Source organism: Sinocyclocheilus anshuiensis, unplaced genomic scaffold (genome assembly GCF_001515605.1).
Source record: "Sinocyclocheilus anshuiensis isolate Anshui unplaced genomic scaffold, SAMN03320099.WGS_v1.1 scaffold628, whole genome shotgun sequence".
NCBI classification, from domain to species: domain Eukaryota; kingdom Metazoa; phylum Chordata; class Actinopteri; order Cypriniformes; family Cyprinidae; genus Sinocyclocheilus; species Sinocyclocheilus anshuiensis.
The window spans coordinates 1,034,794-1,059,100 of NW_015555750.1; the positions used below are offsets into that span (position 1 = coordinate 1,034,794).

The following is a 24,307-nucleotide window of genomic DNA, read 5'->3' on the forward strand; positions in this document are numbered from 1 at the left end:
AGTGAGGTAGATATGTGGGGGCGTGTTAGAACGAGCTGTTTTAGGTAGGTGTGGCTGACTCTTAACTTTTATAAAGAGTATCTCTTTGGATTTGAGACTTTAGTCTTTGCAACTTTACAGATCTTTATGCACCAAGAGCTTGTAATACTTCAAAGAGAAAGGAAAAGTTGAAATCGCATCATATGACCCCTTTAAATATATTAATGGAAGCATTGCTCATTCATACATAAACAGCTCTTTAGACTTTGCTTTGTTCTAATATATATATATATATATATATATATATATATAATTTTTTTTTAGAACAAAGCAAAGTCTGAAGAGCTGTTTATATGTGTGTGAGCAATGCTTCCATGTCGTTCCTAAGCACAGGATCTACCATTAAGCTATCCAAGTAGTGAAAGAGCTGCTAGAACGTTCCCCCACTGAGCATGATGTGATGGCAGGAGAGTGGATTCATTGTGTCTCTGAGGTGTCGACAGCTGCAGGGGCCTATCAGAGAGCAGAGAGCACAGGGGCCTGGGACAACCGGCTGAGCAGATGTGCCACGCAGCGGCACGTCACATGAGAGAGAGCACCGGTGAAGGACTGCAGCCTCCATACCTGCTGAAGGCACTGCACCAGCGTGCGTGCGCTTTCCATCTTGTCCATCTGCCGTGTCCTGTTCAGGGTCTCTTTGATGATGTCGCCGAAGTCATTGTAGTACTGCAGGGGAGATGTGATAGCAGTGAGCGATACAGGCTCCATGTCTGCCATATGGCTTCACGCCTAGGAATGAAAGCCTGTGGCATACTGAAAGCACGTTACCCATAAGTCTGTCTGGCCCTCAGGATAAGACTCTGGAAGTGTAGTCTATTAGTCATGAGAGGTTTAAGATTTTTTTTTTTGTTGTTGTTTTTTGAACTTCTAATATGGTGATAATTATGCTCAAACATACCAAAATACCATACATATATCATACAATGTGTCATACTTCACTTCATGACTTCATTATTAGAGGAATAATCAAGGTCAAAACCATTTTGTGATGTCAATTATCACAGATAAGTGACAGCAATGCAGCATCACGCTTGTATTTTTGTTAAAGAAATTACTTCTTAAAGAATTCTTCTTTAAAAGAACTTCGCTAATATAAAGCTTTATAAAGAGTTGAGCTATTTAGTTGTCCAAATGATCCTGCTGAGGATCATCTCCTCTGATTTTAGGGTTTTAGTTTAATATATACACTTACCATTCATAACTTTGGAGGGTATGATTATTAAATGTTTGTAAAAGAAGTCTCTTATACTCACTCACCAATGCTGCATTTATTTTTATCAAACACTAATATTGTACAATATTATTACAATTTAAAATAACTCTTTTCTATTTTTATATATTTTACTGTCATTTTTTTCCTGTGATACAAAAGCAGAATTTTGTAAAGCTGAAATTTCACATATTTTTCATGATTCTTTGATGAAAGTTCTACAGAACAGTATTTATTTCAAATATATTTTTGTAACATTATAAACGTCTATACTGTCACTTCTAATTAATGTGTTCTTTTCTAAATTTTGAATGTTTTCAACTGTTTATCATTTTTAAACATGTAAACTAGGCAGGGTAAACCTTACAGTAGTACTCAACACTGATTACTGTCAGACTTTCGAAATTCTTCGTCACTTGAATTAAGATTGTATTTCAATTTTAAAGTAGACATTGGATGCAAAATTCACTTGTACATGGTTTGCATATAAATGTATCTTAGCAGTGTGTGGACACAACCACCCTACAATAATAAAAATCCATTCGATCCTTTTTTTTTATCGAGTTGTCGAATAAGCATGTTCTAAACTCCTGAAACATTGGAGTTTCATATTTTAGAGCAGTCACTGCAATTTATGAAAAAAATCAATTAAATCTGTATGTGGGAGTGTGTGTGAAAAAAAGCAGATGTAACCCCCTTTGTAATCCTTAACATTTTCATAAGTAACTAATTTAATTACACATTTTTTCTCAGTAACTAACTGATTACAATTACTTTTATTTTGTAATTAAATTACGTAATTCCGTTACATGTAACTAGTTACTCCCCAACACTGTTGATCAGTAGTGTATGACAAGACAATGTTTACACAGTTTCTGTGTTTTGGCTTCTGGAACATATTTACCTTGCATTATTGATGAAATATTTAAACATATTAAAATCAAATCATACTAAAGTATCAGTAAATGTATGTTTTAAATATGTTTTTATACTGTCAATTACTATTTTATTTTTTTGTGAAGTATGGAGTTTGTACATGTAAACGGTGCTTTAATGATAGTTAAATATTATACTTAATGATAAAGCTTGAGCTGCATATTCTTTACACAGAATATTTCTTTAAGTGAAGTGTTTCAATATATATGTGACCCTGGACCACAAAAGCAGTCATAAGTAGCACGGGTTATGTGCCGGCTCTGATGGTGGGGGTTTCTCTCAGAAAGTATGATTTCCGACATATCTCTGTTGCTGAAAACTCAGCTGGTTCACACAAATCCACTCTCACACTGAGTGGCTTTGAGACTTCTGCCAGTTAATGCAGTATGCTGTTTATTAAACCCAAACACTGTAGAGGTGAGGGTCTGCATTAACCACCCTCAGCCACTGACCCACCTATTGCCAAACAACAACCTTCATTTATTACCATCTATTTGCTTTAATACATACTCGCTCTAAGCGGTCAAGAAATGTGCCACTGTGGTACAGAGAAGTGACCACTTGTTACCGGGAGGAAGCTGTTCAAATGAGGGGTCTGCGGCGCTTGCCAACTTTACATCATTTGCCTCAACTTTGAAAGCTGTCGTTCAAAATGATGGCATTCAGAGTGAGCATGTGTGTGTGTGTAGTTTTCCCTTCGAAGGCCTCATCTGAGAATGTTGTGCTGGCCGAGCTAAGCGTGCATTCCAAACATGTCAAACAAACACACAAATACACAAACACACGCACCGTAAATCCCACCTATCGTAAATTCAAAGCCTAAGAGCTCCAGTTATGAAAAGAGGAGCCAAATGAACAGACCACCTCCATCTAAAACTATTACTAATATTAAACAGTATGCTAAATAGATTTTTTTAATTTAATAAATTTTTTTAACACTACTTATAAATGTAATACTATTTCAGATACGTATAAATGTATTTTTGAACTAGAATATTAGAAGTTTGAAAAAAAGTAATATTTGCTGTGAACACTGCAATTTCCTGTTTGAATGCATGTTGTGGTGCTATTCCACCAAACTATCTGTAGAACTTATATTGAGAAACAAACTACGGATTAAGTATAAAATGAGAGAGACAGGAAACCTGAGTGAAGTGTCATACCTTCACATACTGCTTGAAAACCTCAGCAGCCATGCTCATCTCGAGCACACTGTGCACTATCAGCTTGCAGTACGCCGCCAGAAGATTTCTCCGCCGGTGCAAGTCTTCCAGCTGTCCGTCTCCACACTCACTCTCACTGACTGCGCAGACAGACACACAGAGAGAGAGAGAGAGAGACAGGTTGAAACAGAGGGGCTGAGATTCAATAAGAGAGCCGTATAATTATGATACTCGAATCTTATAAATTAAATGCTTTCCTGAGGTGAGCTAAAGTTAACAACATTTTCTGCTCTGGAAACAGAATGTGTCTGTCGTCGTCCTGCCTGGTCCTGAAGCCATCACTTAATAGAGAGGTTTCATAACAGCATTAGTGACGTGAAGAAAATCCAATAACTAAATTGCTTTTTATTACATGTTACCAGCAAAAGCTTATATTGCATTTTTCAAGAGGTAAGGAATTTGTGTCAGCACGAATCGACGACTCTGAAATATTTATAGAATTGATACGATTTGCTTCAGTCACACTTGATTTCGAATCAAATACTGCAAAATCTGATGTTATCTCATAGGCTGCTTGTGTTTGTCTTAAAGCAACACAAAGCCAAAAACAACACAAAAAAACTAGTTTAGTAAAGCTAATATTGATTTTTCAGCATATGTAGTCATTTTAGATATATGCCTACCAAAGCTTCTTGGCTTTTGTGTGGGCTTCTAAATATAATTCCACAGGGCTCTGTGTTGATCTAATTACCTGTTCATTTACAAGTGCAACTTCTGTACGATCTCACCTAATAACATCATAAGGGATTATTATCATAATGCATTATCTGTTAGACTTTCACTCCTTGATTCAATGGCATGTTTGATAGGTCAGTGAGAAGGTGGGGGTGCAATTAGATTAACTAACCACAAACAAATACTGTGTTCTGCTACAGTGCTTTTCACTAATAGAATGAGAATGAGGCTGATTGTGTTTCTTTATGTGATTATTTTGTGCCTAACATAGGCAGGTGTAGAGGCAGACTGCCATCTGCTGGTGAAATTGAGACTATTCTTATCTATCAATGACACCTTAGTATTGTATATATAATACAAAGGTGCTAAATGTATTGCATATATGTGTGTGTGTGTGTGTGGTTGGAAAGACTTTTTTGTAAAAAAGTGTTATGTTTATGCTCATGTATTTGTCTGCATGTATGTGATCAAAAATGCAGTTTAAAAATACTGCATAATTAAATTAAATATTATATTATTATTTGTGAAATAACTATTATATTTTTGAATATATTTAAAAATGTCATGCATTCCGGTCATGGACTTTTCATGGAAAAGCTGAATTTTCATCAGCCATTACTCCAGTCTTCAGTGTTGCATGATCCTTGAGAAATCATTTTAATATGCTGATTTGGTCCTCAAAAATCATTTCTCATGTTATTAACATTATATGTATATATACACACAGTATACATACACACTCATATATAGATGGATTTAGATTTTTTTTTTTTTATTATTATTTAAAAAAAACTATTTACCTCTATAAGATAGGAATTATGTAGCTGTTTTTCCTTGCATATTTCTGACAAACAGCACATGTCACTGTGTCACTCACAGCATCACATATAGAATGAGACAACCTCTGTCTCTCAGGGAAACTGCGTCTGTCACAAAAGCATCAAGAGCCGTTGTGATTTTGTTCCTCATGCTTTCGTCTCTGTGGTTTAATTGGGCCCAGGGGAGGGGGAGCCCACACCCACACATAAAAAGTTTGTCCCAGGCCCTGTGAATTTTAGTGGCAGAATTTTATGATACCCTTAGGTATTCCAGATAATCTCGTAATAGTACATTTTCCACGAAAAAATTGCATTAGATGTTTTCTTTAGTAGATAGTTTGATTTGAACTGCAAACTGCTCATCAAGTTATCAGCCAACTGGGAAGCACTTCATCAATTTCACCATTTCATCAATTCACCACAGCTACTTTTTATCCTCATTTTGGGCCCTCCCTTAAAAGCATCCTATGTGCACATCCAATGTTAAGTGCGTCATTGAATTTCAGCATCATGAAAGTTCTTTTGTTTTATGCACTTTTTCAAAGACACCTCAGTTAAATCTCAAGAACATACAAAAACAAATTGATCTAAAGGGCAACAACTCTCTAAACACTTAGCTAACACTGGATCTGTTGAGGCCGCCCACATGGCAGCCCACAGCAGAGCACAGGCCAAACATGAACCCTTAAGATTTTCTGAAATGAAAAGAGAAAAAAACCTTTACTACTGTGGGTGTCCTGCTCAGGGCTGGTGAAGACATGCTCCACGACGAAGGAAAAAAGAGCTTTCTGGAGTTTGGGATCAGGGGTGTACAGCAATGGAGTGCCTGCAGACGAATCCCACATCTGAAGCTGGTAATTATGAGCTATGAGAACATCACTCAGACATATGAAGGCCTTTGTGAAAAACAACATAAAACAGACAGTGCCTGATCAACAGATGATATAAAGTAGACAATATAACACAGTAAATTCTTATCTAAAATCTACTAACCTAATCAATCTAATTATATCTTTCTCCAAAAGAGTGTATCAATGTACTCAATTATTTTGTGTTTCCATTACATTACAAATATAAAATATGTGAAGTGTAATTAATTATATAAATAAAACTGAAATAAACAATTAATCGAAAACTCATGGCTGAAGATGCTAAAAAAAGAAAAAGATGCAATGCAACAGCTGAAGCTCTCAGTTTTTTTTTTTTAAACTTAGTGCTTTAATCATCTGCTACAATTAATTTGATTGATTCATTGACATAATTCATTGATGTAATTAACTTTATTAAAATTGCAGCCCTCAAAATATATCAAATCAATTCACTGAGAACATGGACAATTCAAAGCGGTCTTGAAATAAACAAAGATTGTCCGGAACTTCCATTTGTTTTAGTTTCAATTAGTGTGTTTTTCTGCTGTCAGTGTGCCTTGGCATGGAGTGAGGATTCATTAAAACACAACGCAGGTGCCAAGGGCACTCCGCGAGAAATTAAAGTCAAACCAAACAGGATTCAAACAATGCCAGCGCATCGGCCCACTGGCACACATGCTACAGCTTAACGCACAGACAATACGCTCTGATGTGCTTGGAATAATCCACTTTGAAGAAAGGGCTGAATCAAGTGGTATGCTGTGAACAGAGAGAGAAACGTGATGCTCACTTGCTCTCGTACAAGCTGCTCAGCGTGCGAGAGACAGCGGTAACATTTCTCACAGAAGGCACGTAGCTGGCTTCTCTGCTGGAGGGCGGACTCCTAAAACCACACACAAAAACACACATCCATAACGATGACAATTCTTTTCCTATGCAGCTTTGGATTTATACTACATTTGTAGTTGTACTGAGCATTTTGCTCAATTTATTTAATTATTACGTATGCATATGACCATACTGACTGAGAAAGTACACAAAGTTTTGACACTTTGGGGAAAAGTCATATGAGGAATAGAAAGAGTATAACAGCAAAATAACAGCAACAGAAAGATGACTGCAGCAGGGCTCTAACTGATGCAGACTGATGAAAGCGTCATTGTGAGCAGTGCCACCGGTCTCTTGTGTAAAATATTCTTTCATAATTACGTGCACGTGGAGCTCCGGCGTGGACGTGCCGGATCGGTTCCTCCATCCCACGTAGTCGCAATGTCAATTCAGCTAAATTACTCTTTTGAATCGGACATACATCCCAATTTTATGCTGAACACGTCTTTTATCCCCCCTCACCTCGGGTCGCCATTCACATTAGAATTGCAGATTGAGCCGAGCTGCTGCCTGGGCCAAAAATTGCCGCCTGCACTGTCAGTTATTGATGACGAGGCCAGAGGAGAAAGCGGCCATTTCTGAGCCAGCACTGAGTGAATCTTACCTACAGCAGTCTTAATGGCCACCAATATTTCACCGCATAAAGGTTAGAGGTGGGGAGATATGATTACCCCGTGCACTGCATGGAAACACAGGCCTAATAAGAAGCCCAGCTATTAGCGGTGAAACGTCCACACAAGAGCGCAACCATTACGCCCCCTACAATCCATCACCAGCACTGACTTTTCCTAAAGACTCACGATCAATCGCTTTCTATCACTTATTAAAATCCGCTGGACATAACCCTAGAGTCTCTGTGTTGATATTTGAAATGCAATGTGGCAGGTTTAAAGGACACAGCTCTTTGTGATGGATCATACGGCAACTCTGTAGACAGAGAGTCTTGCATGCCTAAAAACGCTTGTTTAATTAATCACCCAAGGGAAAACTCTGGCCTTACGTCTGTGCTTGTAGATATTACCATTCTAAGCATGATCTCAGCCGTTTATGACAGCAGTCGCAATTCAATCGGAGTGGAAGAGAAAGGTAGATGGCTCACCCTGGAGGTCAAACCTTCTCCAAAGGTGTTGAGCTTCCAAAGGATGCAGCTACACATGCAGCGCAGAGCCTCAATTGTCACCTACAAGAAATACAGATTAGAGAGACAAATCCTGTTGAAGGAATAAAGGAGTAGAGGGTTTGGTACAAGGCTAATAATGTTACCTCCATTGGAAGACCACCATGTTTTATTTCCACATCCAGGAGTCTGGTCCCCAGCTCATAAAGGCTCCATTTAGACAGATCCTGAGCACTAGACAGATTTGATAAAGCAAAAATAAAATAAGAATATCACATTAGAATGGCATCAGACAAAATTAAGACACATTAAGATTTTCCGAACTGAACAAGTAGTTGTTAATAATGCAATTAAAAGCATCTGAGCATCTCAGTATCTTGGTAACATTTCCAGAATGTTCATATAACCAAAGTAAAATGTTCTTAAAGTATAAAAATAATTACTTTTTGAATGTTTGCAGAACTTTCAGAAGTAGCTTTTTTATTTACAATGTAATGAGAATGTTAGGAAAACATTCTTAAAACATAGCTTTTTCAGCAGGGATGTAAAACACAGATTGATAATTAAATTGGTCAAAGAAATGTGCTTATCGCAAATACTGCAGAGTGTATGTGGATAGAATAAACTAGAAACTGCTTACATATTGAACGCATTAAGTTTCTTCAGTGTGGACAGAATTTCCAAAGTGCTGTCCTCGTTTGCAGTGAAACAACCGTCCTGTACATGAAAGGAAGAACCTTTAATTAGAGTCCATTCTGCTGTGTAAAAGATACAGTCATAAATCTGTCATGAATCAACTTATTCTTTATTGATGTCAAGATCCATTTAAAATGCATGTATGTATCTGGTACAAGCTTGTAAAAGAACATCTAGAGTTTTTAGTGGTCCATTACTGTACTCACACTCAGTGATTCTCCTAACCGTGTTCCCAGTGTGTCTGTCCAGTGCTGGATGAACCGGTCAAAGCTGGGCCGGGCCAGAGAGTGCCAGGGCAAATCCTGAGCACAGAGGCTCTGGTAAGAACGAGCAGCCGCCTCCAGCAGTCCAGCATGTGTGTGTCTGTCCACCGCAGCCTCCAGCTCAGCCAGCAATGCCTGCGCACACTACACCAAAACACAAATATAGGCTATGTAAAAACCAGACACGAATTGCTCTAGAAAACTCTACCAAATAATACATAGACTACCGTTCAGAAGTTTGAGGTCATTTTGTTTTTTTAAAGTAATTAATACTTTTATTTAGCAAGGATACATTAAATTGATCAAAAGCGACAGTAAAGACATAATATTACAAAATATTTCTATTTCAAATACATGTTCTATTGAAATTTCTATTCATCAAAGAATCCTGAAAAATTTGTAATTTTTCTTGAGCACCAAATCATACACATATACATAAATAACACAGTGAAGTCATTAGCGCATCAGATGAAACACAAACACTCACCAGTGAGTTTTCATGATCACAGGTGTCCGTTTGGAAATACTGAGGTATTTTTAGAAGGGAGGTGATTTTTTCAGCATCCTCTGAGTACTAGAGGATGAGATTAGACATCAAGTTAATTTATGAAGAAGCAGTTATGGTAAAAATGAACAGTGCAGTGTTTTTTCTTTTACCTTGGATAACAGCTCAGGCAGCACTTTAATGAACTGTTCAGTGAGTTTTGTGCAGTCATCAATTTGTAACTTTTTCTCTTTAGAATTTACCACCTAAATAAACATAGATATGTAACTAGCAACAAGTAACAGTTCCACAATGTGTTGGATGTGTCTGTAAGAAAGTGAACAGCTGGAGTATAAACACAAAAAAGTGAAATATATCTGACAGCCCTGTTAGATCAGAGCACCATCTAATGAAAAATGCAACAGGAAGTCTTACCTTTTTACCTGCTCCTCTCCCGGACAAAGGAGGGCCCTCTGCAGCCTGCCTTACTGATGCCAATATGAGCTCAATCACAAAGGCCTCCTCAGCTATGCTCAGAGCTGTAGTTAAAGCACGTCGCACAGCACAAATAAGATGTCAGTTTGCTCTCTCACAGTGGAGTTTCAAATAGAGGAGATAATGCTGGATAGAAATCAGTCCTTTTTATTTCTATTTTTAGTAATCATTAAAACATTAGTCAAAACTACAGAGGTATTTGAATATTTAACTTATTATATACACTTGTAAATATTTGTTAAAGGATGGAAATCTCTGCTTCGCTGTAATAAAAGCTACTGATAATGCAGCATTACAATAAAGAAGCATACTGGAGTGTATACTGTAGTGTGTACTAAAGTACTAGTACTAGCCTTGTTCCTGACAGGACGTGTGAGGTAAGAGCAGTGAGGTAAGACCGGTCCAGTCCTTCAGCAGAGCCCCTGCACTGTCCCACAGACTATCCACAAGGTACGGCACATGCTGATGCAGCTATGACAGAGGGGAGAGAAAAAAATTATTTTATTTTATTTTATTTTATTTTTTACAATTCTATTTAAAATTTAAATGCAGGTTTGCCTGCACAACCACCAGATCTCAGAGCACATGTACTTATAATCTTATTTTTAAGCATGGCACACTTTGAGTTAACGTACCTCATTCTCGGTCTGGAAGTGGATCAGTGCTCGGACTCTAGCTAAGACTAACTCTCTGTGCCTCTCCTGATCAGAGGCTCCATCTCTGGACTTTGATAATTCATGGTTACTGAGCAGCCTAAGAGCAGAGAAATGACACCATTACAGCAAATCAATTAAAGTAAGCAAATTACTTACAGCTATCATGTACATATATGTACATGTGTTACACAAAAGGGGTAGGTTTTGTAGAATGACAATGAACACAGACCTGTTATAGAGGAATTCACCCGCAGTGGTAGCTAGAGGTCTGTGGGAGCAGTACACAAATTGGAAGACATTCTTGTGGTCATCAGCACTCAGAAAATCCTCACAGGATCTGACACAAAAGGGAACAATTTCAACAATTACATGAGGAACAGCCCAGCATACGCTTCACAGAGGAGAAGTCAAAGTATGGATGATCAAACTCTATGAGAAATAGTCCGAATGAGGAGCAAGGGGAGATACTTACTGAGAGATGACCATGAGCAATCTCATGGCCTGTATGGCCACTTCATGGTCTTTATCCAGAGTCATGGAGATCATCCTCTCCTATAACAGAAACAGCATTCAATCGCTCATGTAAACACTTTAAGTACCCGCTATGAGAGCAATCTTATCTCGAAAACCTACAATAGGACTTGAGTTAAAGACCCACGGCACACTTAAACAGCTCTTTAAATCACGGTTGTGCTAATGTGCTTGCTGCCGTTAGTGAGGGTACGGTGAGGGTGGGGTCCTGTGGGAAGCTATCAGGCCAGTGAGCCCAAGGCTAAACCTGAGGGGCTTTCCAGCCTGTCAATCAGCAATCATGCCCTCCTGCTGTCCCACTGCAGCTTTACTGGACCTTAACTTAAAAACTGCCAAAGAAGTTTACGGACCGTGTCCATTTGAGAAGTTTGGGCACAACAGCAAGACCGTAAGAGCTGGAGGACAAACTTATAGCCAGTAAACAACTCTCCATAAAGAAGTTTATTTTTCTACAGCAGTTACTCTCAGCAGGTACATTTTGAGCTTAAAACTTCACTATGTCCTAACTGGGTATGTGATAGACATAGTAGTCATGAAAATTTGAGATTTTATTCTAATCACCTGTGATGGCAACAAGTGGAACTTTTGTAAGGTGCTTGGTTTCTGTAGCATCATGTTAAGTAGCTTCATCCATTTTTAAGTATCTTTGAGCCATTCAGCTGTGATGCACACAACTGTATATCACACATCAAATATGTTCTGATTGGATGTGAATGTGGCATGGTTTACAGCATTTTTGTGTAGAGTTCACAGACAAATTTTGCAGAAACCTGTCGTGTTGTGCCTGACTAGGAACATGACGAGTATCCCAGTTCATGCAGCCATTTTGAGGTATAAATAGTGTGTTCACAATGAAAATTACAAGACACAAGTGCACTTCAAATACATAGATGATGCACTTAATTGCCTGAAAAAAATGGAAGTGTGGAAAACTACACTTCCTAATGTAGTGGAAGGGGAGAGGCTAAAATAACCTTCTAAAATTCATACACTACACAGTACATAGTACATAGTGTATAGTGTGTCATTTGGGATACAACTATAGTGTGAGAATGTGGAAGCAATCATTACCTTAAACCGTATCGTGAAAAGGTCCATTTTGGAACTACTTTGATCCTGATAAAGTGCCTGTAGTCCCAGCACACATTTCAGACGCACATCAGGTTGCTGTAGAAGATTATTTAAAAAATAAAACAGGCAGTCAAATATCAACTCAACAACAGCTGACATGGGTAAACGTCTAAACATTTCAAAATAAATTGTTCTTTAAACACCCGGCTACTGGCTCACCCACCTTGTCATGCATCATCCACCCCACATACTTCAGATAGCTGTCGTTTAGAAACACTGAACTATACAGCTTCATCCACACTGTCAGTTCCTCCATGCAGATGGCCCTGATTTCAGGAATCACGTCTCTGGAAGTCACAATGCAGTTATAATGGTATAGTTTTTATTTTATTTTATTTTCAAGGAAGTGAAGGCTAGTGTGGTTAAAATAAAGATAACCTGTATCTCTTCAGGAAGACTCCTTTGAAAACGGCATCCATCATGTTCTCAATTTCACATTTCCTGTCCTGTATCTGAGGAATGAAAGTAATTCATTCAGTTTGTTTATTCTGACTTTACTGTTTCCTGTACATCAACGCCACCATTCAAAAGTTTTGTGGTCAGTAATATTTTTTTTGCAAGGATGAATTAAATTTATCAGAAGTGACATTAAAGATATTTATAAAGATTTCTGTTTCAAATAAATGAGGTTCTTTTGAACTTTCTATTCATCAAAGAATCTATTCTATTCATCAAAAAAAAATTCATTATGGTTTCTGGTTTAAAATATCAAGCGGTACTGTTTTCAACACTCATAATAATAAGAAATGTTTCTTGAACACAAAAAAGTCAGCATATTAGAATGATTTCTGAAGGATCATGTGACTATGAAGACTAGAGAAATGGCTGTTAAAAATTTAACTCAAATATTTCCTTTAGTAGACATTTACTACTAAGTAATAGTAGCCTGTTTGAATTGTACAAGTCACTTACATCAGTGCGTGTCAGAGTATCATATTTACAATGTGATTTAGACCATGTATTATATTATTTTAGTTATACTTCCTCGCCAAAGCCAATTTTTACTCATACTTGGCGAGTTAGTTTTAGACCCTGACTACACTCCAGAAAGATCTGTGCATAGAAATGTTTAACTCTGTAACCAGACATGCTGTCACCGTCTAACCTCACTGATCTTTCTCTGGATCCTGTCCAGCCTCTGAGAAGCCCGTTTGCTGGCCATCTTGGCCAGCTCGACCTCGTACAGCCGCTGACTGTTATCAACACTGACACTGAGGTTGAGAGCCACATTCACCAAAGCACTGAGCAGCTTCACTGCTGCAGAGACACACACAACAGTGGCAAAACATCAGCTTTCGGGATGTCTGTGTGTGTGTGGTTCAGGTCAAGTGGAATTAATCATCGGGGCAACTTACCTGCTAGCGTACAGGTGTGCCTGAAAGCACGCACTCTGGAATCGGAGAGCTCTGTCAGCAGTGAAATGAGTGTGTTCAAGAGGTAGCCGTCAAAGATTACACAGTTCTGACACTGGGCCACTAGCACCGATACGAACTCACAGAAGTGTGAACGAAACCTCTTCCAGTACAGGCCGGACATGATGAGGGGATACTCGCCACTGTCCTAAGGAGGATGGAAAGAGGATCAAGATTGAAAAATAGTTGGGATTTTAAATTGTGTTATTCACTACTGTTCAAATGTTTGGGGTCAGTAAAAATTTTTTCAAAGAAATTAATACTTTTATTTAGCAAGGACACATTAAATTGATCAAAAGTGACAGTAAAGACGTTTGCATTGTTACAACAGATTTCTATTTCAAATTAATGCTGTTCTTTTGAACTTTATATTCATTCAAAGAATACAGAAAAAAATGAATCATGGTTTCAACAAAAAAAAAAGCAGCATAATGATTTACAACAATAATTAATTAATAACAAATGTTTCTTCTTGAGCACCAAATCAGCATATTACAATGATTTCTGAAGGATCATGTGACACTGAAGACTGAAGTAATGGCTGCTGAAAATTCAGCTTTGCATCACAGGAATAAATTGTTTGAAAATACATTCAATTAGAAAACAGTTTCAACTTAAATTGTAATAATATTTCACCAAAAAAAAAAAAAGTCAAATGAGGCACCAAGGACAGCATGATCATAATTTGCAAAATTACGTGAAGTGCCCTGAACCGTACCATGTCAAGAGGCCACGTGACAGTTAAAATCCATGGAAATGCAAGGAACTTCTTATATTGTAAACCTGTGTCCTGTGATTTAAAAAAAAACACACATTAGTAAGAGCAAGAAACATGGGAAAGTAATCAATGATGAGCACGCTGGATGTCTAACCTCGTCCAAATCCTCCACCATTTTACTCATGACATCGGTACCCTTTTTACTCTGAAACATCTCTGCTGTAACCATTCCTACAAAAGCACAAACAGAATTCACATCCTGAACTACAATATACGACACAAGCCACAAAAACAAACCACTGAAAATGATCTACTTATATTAGTCATCACTGTTGTGAAAGAGATTACAGACATTACGAAACTTGCCTTTGCATCCTGAACACTGGATAAAGAAGCTGATGAGATCGAGCAGTGCTGAGTCTCTGTCGCCAGTATAAGCGTCAATCCAGTCATCCACCACAGCCTTTCACAAAACAAACCAAACATGCATATAACAAAGAACTGTTTAAATCAGTATGACCTAAAAAGAACTTTGTGACCTTCCAAGTAGTTATCTGTAGCAGGGCTGATCATGCTGGACGTACCTGCATTGCATTCCTGCCCATGCTGACCACCTCAAACAGTGTGATGGCTTCCACGTCTCCATTTTTGAGCTGTTCGTTCTCTGCTCTGCCCAGGCTGCCATTACTGCTCTTTGAATGCTTTCTTTTGGCATTCTCAGAGCATTCCCGGGCTTTCCTCTTTCCTCTCTGCACATGACAAAATATAGTTCTAAATTAGAAATGTTCTTACAGTAAATCTCAAAAGAAGTCAGTTGTACTATAATAAAAGTATATGAGATGTAAAACCCTATTGTTAGTTTTTTTCCTTTTCTTTTTTTTTTAAAAAGCATTGTGGTTTTAGCAGCTCCTACCACAGTCTTCTGTCTGTTTTCATTTCTCTCACTTGAAACGTGATGCACCGATGCACAGGAAGAGACGTCAACTACTGAGTTCTCTCTGAAAACAGGATGAACAGGCAGTTCTTTATCTGTACACACAGAACACCTTGAATAATAAAATGTAATTAAATTAGGATATTTCAGAATAAGCCTGCATAAAATCTAAAACTGTATTGAGTCTGTTTTATGATGAAAATGCAGAGGTAGTTTTCAGATGTCTCACTTTTGCACCGATCTGGACAGTAAAGTTGGCTCCGCTATCATCTCCTCTCAGATCATAGCTGGACTAGAAACTGATGCTCATCTGAATTGCAACAAAAGAAAAACAATTTAGAAATGTTAATGATAATTCAATTGAGTATCATGTAAGTACATCAATGTTCCTATATCATTGACAATAATACTGTTAATATTTGTTAAGACACCAAATATCAAATATAAATACAAATAAGTTGTTATATGCAATTTACAATAAAATGCAACACTATGCATCTAGAAAGAGATCACACACCTTCGCATTTTATTTACCCAGTTCACTTCACATGGAACAAACAAGATCTAAAATATTGGTTTTGGTATCTTGTTACTTACTATGCAGGATATATTGTGTTCATACTATGCAGCCTAACCCAGTGGCTGTCAAACTTTTTACTCCTATTATCAATTTACTGTAAGAATATTTCAAAGCAATACATCCTTAGGTACTGTTGTAATGTTGGCAAAGCTGTTTGTTTTAAAATATATTGTATTAACAGAAACTAGATCAATGCATTTAAGAGCTCCTGTTGCAGTGTTTTTCCGTGATTTTTACAATATGCAGAAAATCATAGTATAATATGACTATAGTAAATGCAAACGCGCAAAATGTTTGTCAAAATATTTTAATCAAAAACATTTAGCTTCTACTTTAACTTGAAAAAAATCACGTCTTTTAACGTAGTTTGGATGCAGACATAAAAAAAATAAACTCGGGTAACACACACAAGAACATAAGGTGACAAGTGACCTAATCTTGGATGCCATTGGCTGAGATGCACGTCAACAAATCAAAACCAAAAACCTGATTGGCTAGTTCGAGTGTCAATCAGAATTCTTCCATTTCTCTGTTACTGTGCCATATTGAAACAAAAGCCTCTTATGAGAACCTGCAGTTTCATTCATATGAATGGCTGAACCGGCTCGAAACGTTAACAAAACTGTCAGGTTAAGAACAAGGCTTGCATGCTACTGAGTTTATTATTTAAACTAATAAGCACAGAAAGGACAATCGGGATATAGTGTATGCTGACCTCTCGGCTTTATTATAGACTTGTATACAAGATATAGACTATATATATAAAGATAACTATGCAAAAACGCGAACGTAGCTTAATAAATCTTACCAGTGACAGCTGTCATCTTGATTAGAGGATTAATGTAAACTGCACGTATATATTTGGCTACTCCCAGTTCCACATAGCCGCGTGGCGCGCGCACGTCAACGAGAGCGCACTGTACGTCTGACGTAAGCCCATGAGAGGTATATTACATCATTTGAGCAAATCAGTTTACCAGCAATACTGCTACTACGAATAATAAGGTTAATTTATACAATATTTTACATGTATAGAAAATAGTTTAAAGTGATAACATTATAAGATTATAATGTATATAATCATTGATTATAATAAATTCTAAAATGTATTAAAAATAAATCCACAAATGTAGAAGGTATTCGCTTCTGATTACCGTGTTTGAGTTTATTTTGGATATGTAATCACATGTGTGATGCTGATGAACAATGCTAGCACCATCATGTACAGAATGGAAAGAACGTGCAACAGTGTCACTTCAAGTATACAGATGCATTATAAAATACATTATTGCACAAGTTTTGTTTTTTTTTTTTTTAGAAATGATAATTTATTAAACTCAAAAATCATGAGCCAACAATGCAAAACAATATCTAAAATGGTTAAAATAAATTATTTATAAGTGGTAGTACTCAGAATGTTTGAGTACTGTCAGAATGTCAGAATGGATCACATTATCACAGTCTTATCTGTGGTGTGTACAGATGAATAAATCAAAAAAAGACAAAACATTTTTCAAGGGAATCACTTCATTCCGTGACAATTTCTCACCATCCACTTCAGGCACTGTAGATCTAGCTGTTACGAGAGGTTAGAGACAAATTCCATGACTGGATTGAGGTCTTCGGTGAGCTCTTCTGAGAGTGACAGTACCGTCGATATCACGTTTTGTGTTAATTCTGACACCCTGTGAAGAGTACTTTCATTAATTATGCTGGATTACTTTTGGCTGATTGTAAAACAAATGGAACTAAAACCATTCTCACCAGCTCACGTGATGTGCTGGCAACTAAATAAATTATTTATAAGTGGTAGTACTCAGAATGTTTCTTTTCATTTTTCAAGGTCTTGAAATATATCTGGATCACATTATCACAGTCTTATCTGTGGTGTGTACAGATGAATAAATCAAAAAAAGACACAAAACATTTTTCAAGGGAATCACTTCATTCCGTGACAATTTCTCACCATCCACTTCAGGCACTGTAGATCTAGCTGTTACGAGAGGTTAGAGACAAATTCCATGACTGGATTGAGGTCTTCGGTGAGCTCTTCTGAGAGTGACAGTACCGTCGATATCACGTTTTGTGTTAATTCTGACACCCTGTGAAGAGTACTTTCATTAATTATGCTGGATTACTTTTGGCTGATTGTAAAACAAATGGAACTAAAACCATTCTCACCAGCTCACGTGATGTGCTGGCAACTGAGGATCCAGCTTGGACCCTTCCTCTGTCGAAAGAGACATCTTCAGCTGCTTGAAATTAGCCTCAATATCCTTTCTTATGATGGATAATGGCAAAATATCTTTGAGAGAGTTTAGGACTTGCTGTACCAGAAACAAACAACTTTGAATGATACACAGAATCAAACTTTTTTTATGGACAGATCACATAGATAAAATGATTTGAATGAAGACCAAGTCAAACAAACTCACATAAATTGCTGATAGCTGATGTGCGATGTACTTATGACTGCCCAGATGCTTCACATCTTCATCTAACTGCTGACTGAGAACCAGCAGCTGATTCAGCCTCCCAATATGAGGAAAATAAGCTGGAATGATAAAATATTTCCCAATTAAACTGATTAATCAGCTATGCTGTTTAGGAGCAAATAAGTGAGATTCTAGCACTTTTTTAATCATCTGTTTGTTCGTTTTAATATAATGTATATATTATACATGTAGAATAAATGTATTAAGGAGACGAGCTCGCTAAATATTTTTCATGCATTTTTTTGTACTTTTAACTAGCAAATTACTTTTCTGAAGCTTTCTATTTTCATTTCTGTTATGCATTTTATGTTTACTAATTTATTTTTTATTATCATAAAGTGAATTTTTAATTTTATATACATTTTGATATTTTTAAATGTTTTCATATGAAGTACTTGGTGCTTTTTGTAATGCTTTTTCTTGTAAAGCACTTTGAGCTACATTTCTTGTTTGAAATGTGCTATACAAATAAAGTTTATTATTATTATTCATTATTACACACATCGAGTCAACCATTGGCCAATAAATGTAACTGTATCCCATTATCATTCTCCCATTCATTCTGTGGTCTCACCATCTGAAGGTGGTCTTTCCAACATGTCAACAGGGCTGCCATGTATCATATAAACTTCCACTCGAGGGAACAGAGTAGATAATCCTACAACATCCAAACACTCCTAAAGAAATGGAAATAAATGGAAACACATCATCCAAAAATTCTAACTGGTTTAAGAGGAATGGTTAATTGGTGAGATTAGCTACCTCAAACTGAAGCACCGGTTCATTGAGATGTTCAAGGCACTGGTTCATCCGATATATTATCTCTGCCCCTACACACAAATTCAGAGGTTGTACATACATTTGATAACAATTACCCATTTTGATTTCCAGTAAAAATTATTATTTTAGTCCTAAGCGTACCTTGTTTTTGAAAACACTCAGTCTCTTCAGGACTTGTGTCCTGTTTGAGCTGCCCCTGAAACATTGAATGAGACAAACACACAAGTATTTTCAGTGTTCAAAGATCCGAGCATCAGTGCAAGTGTCTCACCTGATGGACCTGAGCTCTGATCAGTAAGTCCAACTGGCTGCAGAGACACAGCATCTCCAGTGCCACCTGCTCACTGCTCAGGTGGATGGGCATCAAGGGCTTCCTCAAGCACACCTCAACTGCAAATATTAAATAATCGAGAAATAAAACATGAATGTGTTCATATTCAGTCAGATGATCATTTCATAAAAATGCAACTATTATTGAAGAGATCGGCATTACCTTTAAAACGTGGGCTGTAAGAGCAAGGTTTGCAAAGCGGATCCGTCAGACTCACAGCTGCCATTACCACCGTAATAATCGGAGCGGTGACACGGATTCATATGATTAATACTGCATTTATTGGTTTATTCATCCATTAATGGCGTTTGTCACTCTCATTGCAAAGGGGATTTTCAGTGGTCCTCCTCTCCAAGGTGTTCATTCACACAGCGCCATGAGATGTAAATAAAAGGCGTGGTCAAATCTGCTAGACGAGAAACCACGAGACGTATCAATGTTCTGTGAATCTGCATTGAACTACCTGACATAGAAATTGAATAAAGTGGGTAGAATGGACATTTTTATGACTCAAGTGTCTGAATGGGCGGAGCTTGTGGCCCAGGCGTTGAGTCGAAATAGCTTCTTTTTTATTTGAACTTTAACATGGTGTATTTTCAATTCATTTGCCTTTAACGTTTCATAGTTATATTATTCAGCTGGGTTTACAAATTTCAACAAACCAATAGTGAAGCAGCACATACATAGAATTTTCACGAGGTTCTGGTTACTTTTCTCTGCGCTGTTAAGGATGGGCCAATCACATTCGTTTAGATGAGGATTTCTGAAGTGAAATGCGGTTATCAGGCGATAATCTTACATTTAGAAATGAATCGATTTAATCGCGTATACTTTTTAACGTAACAATACGGCAAAGTTTGCATGCGCCTCATAATTGACATTTTGGGGCTCCATGCGCCACTTGAAAGATGATGCATCACTGATCTATATACAAGTTGTGATACATTCGATAAATAAGAATTAGTTACTTATTAGCTTGTAAAATTCTCCACTCAGTGGATGGACCTTTGTGTGTTTGACCAACATTGTCTTAAGAGACAAAACAATTTATAAATATATTTTAAATATGATTACTTATTGTTCTAAAAAAAAAAAAAGTACTTATAATATACAATAATTAACCTTTAAATGCCAGACATAGAGAAGGATAACTGTTCTCATTTTGTTCTCTAAATATATTTAATATTTAACTTAATCAAACAAACAAGCAGTTATTAATGAAAGGATGGAGCTATTTTCAATGTTTATTAAATAGTAATAAACAGACAAAAAAAAATCTTAGACCTTTTCCATGATTCCAATGAATGACAATAAAACACTGCTTATTTAGAAGGTTTGTCACGCATATTTAAAGTGAAAGGTATACTAAGAAATCAAAGTAATGCAATCAAAGAAAAAACATTTAAATAGTGTGCTGATAAAGAAAACATCAATACTTACACAGTATTGATATCTTGTATTACAAAAAAGACAAGAATTTTTCTGCAAAGTTTCAAATAAAAAAATACAGCTGTAGTTAAACATAACAATACGGCAAAGTTTGCATGCGCCTCATAATTGACATTTTCTGACTTGAAAAGATGATGCATCACTGATCTATATACAAGTTGTGATACATTCGATAAATAAGAATTAGTTACTTATTAGCTTGTAAAATTCTCCACTCAGTGGATGGACCTTTGTGTGTTTGACCAACATTGTCTTAAGAGACAAAACAATTTATAAATATATTTTAAATATGATTACTTATTGTTCTAAAAAAAAAAAAAGTACTTATAATATACAATAATTAACCTTTAAATGCCAGACATAGAGAAGGATAACTGTTCTCATTTTGTTCTCTAAATATATTTAATATTTAACTTAATCAAACAAACAAGCAGTTATTAATGAAAGGATGGAGCTATTTTCAATGTTTATTAAATAGTAATAAACACAGACAAAAAAAATCTTAGACCTTTTCCATGATTCCAATGAATAACAATAAAACACTGCTTATTTAGAAGGTTTGTCACGCATATTTAAAGTGAAAGGTATACTAAGAAATCAAAGTAATGCAATCAAAGAAAAAACATTTAAATAGTGTGCTGATAAAGAAAACATCAATACTTACACAGTATTGATATCTTGTATTACAAAAAAGACAAGAATTTTTCTGCAAAGTTTCAAATAAAAAAATACAGCTGTAGTTAAACATTTTTTCTATCACAATCATTTCCTTAAGTGCATCGGAAAAAAAATAAATCCGTTAGCAGAACTTTGCCAAGCTATTTAAAAAAAAAAAAGAAAGTCCTGCTTTTGTCACAATTATTCATTTACATGCTTCATAATACAATAAAAAAAAGTTCCATCATATTTCTGCTCTCTTTTATGACAATATGATACACCAGCAGAAGAGCCCATCGGCTGTAGTAGAAAACCTGAATTTCCCTCAAGTTATTTACTGATCGTCTGGAGAAGTTTCCTAAGAGACAACAAGTCATGACCGTCCAACAGGGTTCAGCGTGAGATTAGCCATGAGCTCATGAACTGCTGCAAATATTGTGCACTCTCCTGTAAAAAAAAAAACAGGCTAGCATTAATATTGAAATGCAAGTATTGAAACAAAATGTTAAATATCTGACTAATATTATATACTGATTTCCATATCAATTTAAAAATTCACATTAAACAAAACAGATGTGTGAACCTTGTCGTGGTGGATGGTGCTCATTGAACCTTCTGAGGATGGAGCTGACCATCAGGGCCGCGGCTCCCGAGGAGCTGTGCTGGCGGGGGATATCAGCCTGCTGGGTCAGTCCAGTAGCCATGTCATACACAATAGGCACTATGATGCTGACGGGCTCCTGGGGTACCGGTAGTCTCTGGGTCAGCTGGAGCTGTAAAAGAGCATCACGTCAAGTTAATACACGTTAGGAATCCATAGTAAATTTAAACCACAGATCAAATACAAGTTGCTGGGTGTATAATGGCTGGAATATTAGTGTAATAATCAGAATTCAGGACATGGTTATTTATGTATGGTGAGATCGTATTTTATCCATTGGGAATTGGTTGTATGGTAAAAGGGGACATTGCAAACCAGAAAGGAGTGACTGAAGCACTTACAAAGAAGAGCATCTTGGTCTTAAGCACCACAGCAATGGTTCCTGGTGGGGCGATGGGAGGAGCGCTGGGTGGGATGGTCAGACAGAACTGCACATTCCAATTCAGCTGGGCCGCTTGGTCTGGGAACTGGAGGAAAAATGATGGGCCAGTGAGTTTCCAAATGTAAAATATAGCTCAAAAGTTCAGGAAGATTTTTTTTGTTTTGTTTTGGAAAGAGGTCTCATATGCTAACCAATGTAATATTGTGAAATATTATTACAACTTGAATACCTGTTTTCTGGTATATTTATGCATTTTATTCCTTTAATGGCAACACTAGGTTTTTGCTTAAAGCTTTACATTTTCAGGAGCAATTTTTCCAGTTTTTAGAGTTACATAAAACTTTAGAAATAATTTTAATATGCTGATTTAGTGATTAAGTGATACTTTTTTTTTTTATTAAAAAAGGTCAAAAGAACAGCATTTATTTTAAATCTTTACTGTCCCTTTTGACCATATTAACATATCCTTACTAAATAAAAGTATTCATTAAAAATCTAATTGACCCCAAACTTTTGAAACGTAGTGTATGCTTGCACAAGGGCAAAAAAAAAGTAATATTAAATCAACATGAATGTGCTTACCAACTCCAGTTTCATGATGCGAACACAGTCTCTGAGTATGTTGGTTGGAGCTCCCAACAGCTTTGTAAAGGCATTTAGTGTGTTGTATTTAAAGGGTGGTCCTGCAACCTATGGTTTAAGTAAAAGAAAATGACTTGCACTTGCATAACTGCACAATACCTGACTTGATGGCATTGCCAAGAAGGCCACTGAGTGAACTGATTTGCTTTAAAGAAAAAAAAACTGCACAGCTAATTGCACTAAGCAGAATAGCAAAGATAAGCGTTTTCTAACTAGTTTTAAACAGGTAGCCCCTAATCATGACATTAGGCCAGTGTTGTTAAATCAGGACGAACAGGTCCATTTTAAAATACACATTACAATTCTCTTCAAAAGTTCGTTTCCTACCCTGGTCTCAAAGAACTTCTCCAGGACCTGCAGCTCCTCCTGCGACCAGGGTCCAGTGTTTTCTGGTGTGACTTTCAGCTGCAGAGTCTGGTAGGTTTTGGGGTTGAGAGCCACTCTACATTTAAGCACTTCTGTCTTAAACATGATAACACCTGGCTCGTTGGAGTTCACAATAGTGAGCTGTGAAGAGAAGGTAATCGAGAGTGATGCAAATACAGTGAGTAAGCAGAATCATATCAATCTGACTGGTTAAATGATGTGGTTGTAAACTTGTTAACAGTTTCTGACTCACATTGGGTTCTAACTGTATGATTCTCTGTAGGTGCCGCCTCATGATGACAGAGCCCAGGAAGCGCTCCAGAGGTGAGCACAGGTAGCTGCCCGCCAGCCCTGGCACTGGGCATGGAATGGATGACGGCAGAAGCAGAACATGTAGTTTGCTGTGGGTGAGGATGGTGGGAATAGAAGCGGCCCAGGACCGCTGTGGCAGTTTACGGGGTGGGGGCATTGCCTGTGAACCTACACACACAAACACGCACAGTGACTGACTGAACAAATTTAATTACTGCTTAATGTACATGTAAATAATATTAAATTCTCTCATTTACACTACTTTTTCTTTCTAGAAATTTGTAGTTTTACTAAGCAAGGATACATTAAACTGATCAAAAGTGACAGTAAAGACAATCTTACAAAAGATTTCCGTTTCAAATAAATGCATTTTTTTGTACTAATTTTCCATTAATCTTGAATCCTAAACATGTATCATGGTTTACACAAATATATTAAACAGGACAACATGTTTGAAAAATTGATAATGAGAAGAACTTCAATATGCAGCAAATCAGCATATTGAAATGATTTCTGAAGGATCATGTGACACTGAAGACTGGAGTAATGATGCTGAC

At 36.9% G+C, this 24,307-nt stretch overlaps 3 protein-coding genes across 5 annotated transcripts in view; all 3 read right to left on the reverse strand.

Annotated features, from left to right (window-relative positions):
- The window catches only part of LOC107673700 (cohesin subunit SA-2-like), a 27,852-nt gene extending 11,293 nt beyond the window's left edge, over positions 1-16,559 (reverse strand). The window contains exons 1-28 of one of the 2 annotated variants that reach the window (XM_016467426.1): positions 16,484-16,559; positions 15,325-15,405; positions 15,075-15,159; positions 14,746-14,910; positions 14,528-14,624; positions 14,316-14,392; positions 14,162-14,233; positions 13,387-13,591; positions 13,137-13,288; positions 12,410-12,483; positions 12,195-12,318; positions 11,972-12,067; positions 10,842-10,921; positions 10,599-10,706; positions 10,349-10,466; positions 10,067-10,184; positions 9,654-9,757; positions 9,392-9,484; positions 9,222-9,308; positions 8,678-8,878; positions 8,416-8,492; positions 7,922-8,009; positions 7,758-7,838; positions 6,561-6,653; positions 5,620-5,797; positions 3,630-3,689; positions 3,349-3,488; positions 604-705 (exon numbers count right to left, since the gene is read on the reverse strand). In XM_016467426.1, the coding sequence (XP_016322912.1) occupies positions 604-705; positions 3,349-3,488; positions 3,630-3,689; positions 5,620-5,797; positions 6,561-6,653; positions 7,758-7,838; positions 7,922-8,009; positions 8,416-8,492; positions 8,678-8,878; positions 9,222-9,308; positions 9,392-9,484; positions 9,654-9,757; positions 10,067-10,184; positions 10,349-10,466; positions 10,599-10,706; positions 10,842-10,921; positions 11,972-12,067; positions 12,195-12,318; positions 12,410-12,483; positions 13,137-13,288; positions 13,387-13,591; positions 14,162-14,233; positions 14,316-14,392; positions 14,528-14,624; positions 14,746-14,910; positions 15,075-15,159; positions 15,325-15,365 (2,916 nt within the window). In that variant the 5' untranslated portion in view covers positions 15,366-15,405; positions 16,484-16,559. The remainder of the gene's footprint in view (positions 1-603; positions 706-3,348; positions 3,489-3,629; positions 3,690-5,619; positions 5,798-6,560; positions 6,654-7,757; positions 7,839-7,921; positions 8,010-8,415; positions 8,493-8,677; positions 8,879-9,221; positions 9,309-9,391; positions 9,485-9,653; positions 9,758-10,066; positions 10,185-10,348; positions 10,467-10,598; positions 10,707-10,841; positions 10,922-11,971; positions 12,068-12,194; positions 12,319-12,409; positions 12,484-13,136; positions 13,289-13,386; positions 13,592-14,161; positions 14,234-14,315; positions 14,393-14,527; positions 14,625-14,745; positions 14,911-15,074; positions 15,160-15,324; positions 15,406-16,483) is intronic. The other variant, XM_016467427.1, reaches the window with a different exon arrangement.
- Positions 16,560-17,488: 929 nt separating this feature from the next.
- LOC107673701 (uncharacterized) lies at positions 17,489-19,691 on the reverse strand. 2 transcript variants are annotated; one of them, XM_016467429.1, is made up of 9 exons: positions 19,444-19,691; positions 19,222-19,340; positions 19,092-19,146; positions 18,933-19,000; positions 18,745-18,847; positions 18,111-18,229; positions 17,857-18,002; positions 17,642-17,777; positions 17,490-17,557 (listed from the first exon to the last, which is right to left on the reverse strand). In XM_016467429.1, exons 1-8 carry the CDS (start codon positions 19,505-19,507, stop codon positions 17,672-17,674), a joined length of 780 nt encoding a protein of 259 aa, XP_016322915.1. In that variant the 5' UTR covers positions 19,508-19,691; the 3' UTR covers positions 17,490-17,557; positions 17,642-17,671. The 2 variants fall into 2 exon arrangements, with proteins under 2 accessions (XP_016322914.1, XP_016322915.1); XM_016467428.1 differs by having other exon boundaries at positions 17,489-17,777.
- Positions 19,692-21,307: 1,616 nt separating this feature from the next.
- Positions 21,308-24,003, reverse strand: LOC107673671 (mediator of RNA polymerase II transcription subunit 14-like). Its single transcript, XM_016467375.1, has 6 exons — positions 23,692-24,003; positions 23,400-23,579; positions 23,013-23,120; positions 22,390-22,515; positions 21,971-22,160; positions 21,308-21,834 (listed from the first exon to the last, which is right to left on the reverse strand). The coding sequence occupies exons 1-6, from the start codon at positions 23,905-23,907 to the stop codon at positions 21,761-21,763; spliced, it is 894 nt and encodes a 297-aa protein (XP_016322861.1). The 5' UTR covers positions 23,908-24,003; the 3' UTR covers positions 21,308-21,760.
- Positions 24,004-24,307: the final 304 nt, after the last annotated feature.